Source organism: Rhinopithecus bieti, unplaced genomic scaffold (assembly GCF_001698545.2).
Source record: "Rhinopithecus bieti isolate Rb0 unplaced genomic scaffold, ASM169854v2 scaffold_81659, whole genome shotgun sequence".
Classification (NCBI taxonomy): Eukaryota; Metazoa; Chordata; class Mammalia; order Primates; family Cercopithecidae; genus Rhinopithecus; species Rhinopithecus bieti.
In genome coordinates, this window is record NW_016837762.1 from 237,137 (window position 1) to 243,136 (window position 6,000).

The 6,000-nt window shown below is 37.2% G+C and overlaps 1 protein-coding gene across 7 annotated transcripts in view; it reads right to left on the reverse strand.

The window, feature by feature from the left end:
- The window catches only part of FRY (FRY microtubule binding protein), a 275,761-nt gene that overhangs the window by 185,363 nt on the left and 84,398 nt on the right, over positions 1-6,000 (reverse strand). For all 7 annotated transcript variants that reach the window (XR_001884138.1, XR_001884139.1, XR_001884140.1 and 4 more), the window contains exon 4: positions 5,214-5,353. Coding sequence is in view for 4 of the 7 variants with exons in the window: in XM_017865930.1 (XP_017721419.1) it covers positions 5,214-5,353 (140 nt within the window). In the remaining 3 variants the exon portion in view is untranslated. The remainder of the gene's footprint in view (positions 1-5,213; positions 5,354-6,000) is intronic.

Genomic DNA, 6,000 nt, shown 5'->3' on the forward strand with positions numbered 1-6,000 from the left:
ATTTTATTTTATTTTGCAGCTATTGTAAAAGGGGTTGGGTTCTTGATTTGATTCTCTGCTTGGTCCCTGTTAGTGTATAGAAGAGCTACTGATTTGTGTACATTAATCTTGTATCTGGAAACTTTGCTGAATTCTTTTATCAGTTCTAGGAGCTTTCTGGAGGAGTCCTTAGGGTTTTCAAGGGAAATGATCATATTGCTAGCAAACAGTGACAGTTTGACTTCCTCTCTACTTATATGGATGTCCTTTATTTTGCTCTGGCTAGGCCTTCTAGTACTATGTTAAAGAAGAGTGCTGAGAGTGGGTATCCTTGTCTCGCTCCAGTTCTCAGAGGGAATGCTCTCAACTTTTCCCCATTCAGTATTATGTTGGCTGTGGGTCTGTCATAGATGGCTTTTATTACATTAAGGTGTGTCCCTCGTATGCCGATTTTGCTGAGAGTTTTAATCATACAGGGATGCTGGATTTTGTCTAATGCTTTTTCTGCATCTACTGAGATGATCGTGTGATTTTGTTTTAATTCTGTTTATGTGGTGTTTACAGCTAACCAATCTTCAACAAAACAAACAAAAACATAAAGTAGGGAAAGGACACCGTTTTCAACAAATGGTGCTGGGATAATTGGCTAGCCACCTGTAGGAGAATGAAACTGGATCCTCATCTCTCACCTTATACAAAAATCAACTCAAGATAGATTATGGACTTAAACCTGAGACCTGAAACTATAAAAAATTCTAGAAGATAACATTGGAAAAACCCTTCTAGACCTTGACTTAGGCAAGGATTTCATGACCTGAAACCCAAAAGCAAATGCAATAAAAACAAAGATAAATAGCCAGGACCTAATTAAACTAAAGAGCTTTTGCATGGCAAAAGGAACAGTCAGCAGAGTAAACAGAGAACCCACAGAGTGGGAGAAAATCTTCACGATCTATACATCTGACAAAGGACTAATATCTAGAATCTAAAATGAATGCCAACAAATCAGTAAGAAAAAAACAACCCCACCAAAAAGTGGGCTAAGGACATGAATAGACAGTTCTCAGAAGAAGATACACAAATGGCCAATAAACATGAAAAAATGCTCAATATCACTAATGATCAGGGAAATGCAAATCAAAACCACAATGCCATACCACTTCACTCTTGCAAGAATGGACAGAATACAACAAAAATAAAAAACACAGTAGATGTTGGCATGGATGTAGTGAACAGGGAACACTTCTACAGTGCTGGTGCGAATGTAAACTAGTATAGCCGCTATGGAAAACAGTGGGGAGATTCCATAAAGAACTAAAAGTAGAACTACCATTTGATCCAGCAGTTCCACTACAGGGTATCTACCCAGAGAAAAAGAAGTCATGATTCGAAAAAGATACTTGCACATGCATGTTTATAGTGGCACAAATCATGATAGCAAAATTATAAACCAACCTAAATGCCCATCGATCAACAAGTGGATAAAGAAACTCTGGTGTATATACATACACACACACACACACACACAGACACACACACACACACACACACGTATATATGATAAAATACTATGCAGCCATAAAAAGGAATGAATTAACAGCATTTGCAGTGACCTGGATGAGATTGGAGACTATTATTCTAAGTTAAGTAACTCAGGACTGGAAAACAAAACATCATATGTTCCCACTGCTATGTGGGAGCTAAGCTATGAGTATGCAAAGGCATCAGAATGATACAGTGGGGGCCAGGCATGGTGGCTCATGCCTATAATCCCAGCACTTTGGGAGGCCAAGGTGGGTGGATCATGAGGTCTGCAATTCAAGACTAGCCTGGCCAACATAGTGAAACCCCGTCTCTACTAAAAATACAAAAATTAGCCAGGCACAGTGGCACGTGCCTGTAGTCCCAGCTACTCAGGAGGCTGAGGCAGGAGAATAGCTTGAACCTGGGAGGCGGAGTTTGCAGTGAGCTGAGATCATGCCATTGCACTCCAGCCTGGGTGACAGAGTGAGACTCCGTCTCAAACAAACAAACAAAAAAGAATGATACAATGGACTTTGGGGACTTGGGGGGAAGAGTGGGAGGGAGGTGAGGGATAAAAGACTACAAATATGGTGCAGTGTATACTGCTCAGGTGATGGGTGCACCAAAATCTCACAAATAACCACTAAAGAACTTACTCATGTAATCAAATACCACCTGTACGCCAATAACTTAGGGAAAAATAAGTAAATTTAGAAAAAAGTTAGAAGCAGAATCAGCACTGTCAGAAGAACAGCAAGGAAGCCCCTCTATCCCATTTTCTGCTTGACTAACACACTGATTGAGGGCTCATCTGGAATTGAACAAAGGTGGATGAAATTACTGCTGGGCTCCTTGGCACAAGAAGTGGCCCAGAGCACTGACTCTGGTGTGGAATAGTCTGGCATAAAATCATCCCTCTTCTATTTATCGACAGTTTCTCCATCCACAAAATGTGACTAATAGTACTTACATAATCGTTTGAGAAGATAAAACATGTAAAGTGTTTAGCATAATTTCCCAAACACATAAATGCTCAATAGTGTATATTAAATAAAACCAATGAGGAGGGATGACAGGATTTAGACTTGCCAGGAGGATATTTTCAAAATAAATCAAGACTATTTTAAATCTGGAATGTTTTTCTCCTTAGTCAAAAGGGATTAAGAAGAAAATAATGTGATATTTAAGATATAAGGAAGACCTTCTGGAGTGCTTTGTAACTTTGAGCAAGTCAAATTAAGGTTGGTGGATGACAGAATGGGTTAAGAAGGCACTTGCATGTTTATCTTTCAAGGGGTGAATGTATCAACAGAGTAGGAACTCATTCTTTCAGGATCATTTCTTAACAGCCCTGCCAGGAGGAAGAACTGTGAATAAAACCATCTATGTAAAGTCCTTGAAGACCCACTGGAACTAGAAAGTGGCACTGCGAGCTGGGGAAAAGGAAAACCTATGCAGCTGCATTAAAAAGGAGGGCACTCAGAAATCAGGCTTCATATCCATTATACTATAGAATAAGGAGACAGAAAGTTGCAAAGACCAAAAGGAAGGAGAACTCCCACAGATGGCCAGCAGCAGTAGAGAGAGTATTTTTGTGCTGGATGATAAGGGTCTTCACAAGTGGCCAGAGGAACCTGAGAAAGTAGCAGTTCTTGGCAGAAAAAAAAAATTTAGACCTTCGATTCTATTTTATTTAATAAGCCAAATTATCTTTTCAAATCAAAGTAAGACATACGCATTTCTAATAATGAATTCAACTTTATTGCTGGTTTGCAGTCTAACTGCCAGGAGCCAGAGGCATTTGACAAATTTACTTGGCAGTCCAAATGTTGATATTGTACTAATCTTAGAAATCACAACCCAATGTGCATCCCTGACATTTGACTATTTTCAGTAGTTTATGCTCCTCCTTTATGCCCCCCCAACCTTTTTTTCCTAGTAGCAGAAACTCACATTTAGCTACATCATACCCTAGAGAGCTTCATTCATTTGGCTGTATTCTAAGCATATTTTCTCTCTTATTTAAAAAATTCAAGTGTTAACTAAAATGTTACTAAGTCAAATTTTACTGTCCCGATTCTCTATCTGATCTCAGTAGTTACTCTGATCTCCTGAAAATAGTCAGTAACACAATTTTAAAAGCTATCATTTTTAATCCATAAAGAAATCAATTCATGAAAAATCTAATTTCAGCAATTAAATTCTGACAAAACAGCAGAACAAAACTAAAACTCAATTCAACTCAGTAAAAACTGTCCCACTCCCTAAACCTAGGAAGGTTTAATATCTGTTCATAAGTAAACATGTAATATGGAAAAAATAATAAAATGATCCATTTAATTTCTTCGTCACATGGTCTGAACCATTTTTCAGATAAAAAATTTAAATTCTATTTTAAAACTTGACAAATTAAAAAAAATTCATGAGGAGAGATTGCTAATGGGTACAGGATTTGGGGTGATAAAATGTTCTGAAATTAGAGTGGTAATGGTTGTACAACCCTGTAAATATACTAACAACATTGAATTATATACTTTAAAAGGGTGAATTTTATGGCATCTGAGTTATGTCTAAAAATTCTAAAAATTTCCTCCTTCACCAAAAAAAAATTCAATATGAAAAAGTTATTAATCTCTCTCCCAAACAAAATTATATAATTAAATCTTGCATAAATTCAAGCACATTATAAAAGCAGATTACAAATTTGGTTGAAGTAAAACATGGTAATATTATAATTCTTCAATTTCAAAAGAAGTCTTTTGAAACAGTATTAGGACTTTCAAGAAAAATGAGAGAAATAAATCATTCACAAAAAGTAGTTAATGTCTGATTTTCTGATTGACTAATTTCAGTTTACTGACTTTAAAAGTATTTTTTTAATCAGAATAATCTGTTCATGTGGAGAAATCTAACTACTTTTTAAAATAATCTTTTATTTTTTTTTAAAAAAGTAAATGTATTAATCTTTCTTATATTCACTGCCTTGCTATAGGTTGACTTCAAACATATGAAATTATATGTGCTTCCCTAAAATTTTGGGGGAGGGATACACATTAATGAGAATCTTAAGTTTTACAGATGCTGATGTGCTCCTGGAGCAGCAAGTTCCATTTTTCAAACCCACAAGAAGAAGGGAACACAGAATAAACAAACAAAATACTCAGCTGGAAGGAGGAGTTGGAGATTGTGTCACCTAACTTCCTTGTTTTGCTCACAAGGAGGCTGAGGTACAGAGAGGCGGGGAGCTGCCCAAAGTCACATGGCTAAATAGTGGCAGCGCCAGGACTACCACTAGTGTCCAGTCCTGCGTCCTTCCCACTACAGTACACTGCACACTCAAGGTTACTGGAACGAGGACTAAAATATCTTGGCATGTCACGCAGGGCCTGCAGTCAGTATTCTGCTTTGGGTGTAGACTTAGTGGGAGAGGGGAGAGGAAAGAAGCTGGCAAGAAAGTGACCTGCGGCCCTTCACACCTGTCTCCACCAAAGTTGAAATGAGGCTGTGTATGTATTTTCAACCTGTGATGGCTGGCAGTGACTTGGTGCTCCCAGTGGGTTACCTGCTACGGACACAGGTCCCCTGAGCACCTGCTAGGCATCCTTGTGAAGAGTCAGGAAGACTCAATTGCCTTGTAACTCTAATTTTGATTTATGTTTCTTGAAAATAAAACAAAATAAAACCATGATCCTTACACAAAAGAAATGTACCTTTTTGATTTATTGCTTGTTCTTGGTCTGTATTCATGTGATTCATCCTCAATGCCATTTTGCCTTTTATACCAGTCAAATAATGTACGTAGAATGGAAGGCAGGCAGTACTCAGAAAGCGAGCTCATTGAGCTGATGACCTACGGAGGAAAATGCAGGTGATTAGATCACTGGTAGCATCACCAATTACTGAGAAACTTTTTATTTCACAAGTAACCCCAAGCACTACTCACTAAAATATTTTCTTAGGTATCACAGTCCTTTCTTTCATAATCTTTATTAGTACATTCCCAAGAGCCTGTCTCTTAATGAAGACAGATGTTCCTCATAGAAGAATAATTTTGTAGTTCAAGAAAGTTAATTACTTTGACTCCCTTTCATTCTAGAAATCAGATGTTAATTGCATACAGGATATTCATGGAACCGCAAAGATATTATGTTCCCATGTTCGTCTACCTAAAGTAGATGAATGCTTCTTCTGTCCTAAAAATGTTTGTTGTGTAAGTATATTAATACAATTACATTAATAATTTACGTGAATTAAACAATCTACCCCCATCGCCAACTAACCTAAGAGGTAATAATAATGTATGGTTTTGGACAATAATTATTCATTCATTCATTTGAAGTATGCCCCAAATTAGACTCAAAATACAAATGGGCAGCAATAATGGGCCCCTATTACATTAAAGGCAAACTTCTCCCTTTTTCTTTAAAGAAAAAATGTGCTTTTGGTAGAATTGTTATTCTAATTTCCTTATCTGGAAAGAGTCCTGATTTTTTAACT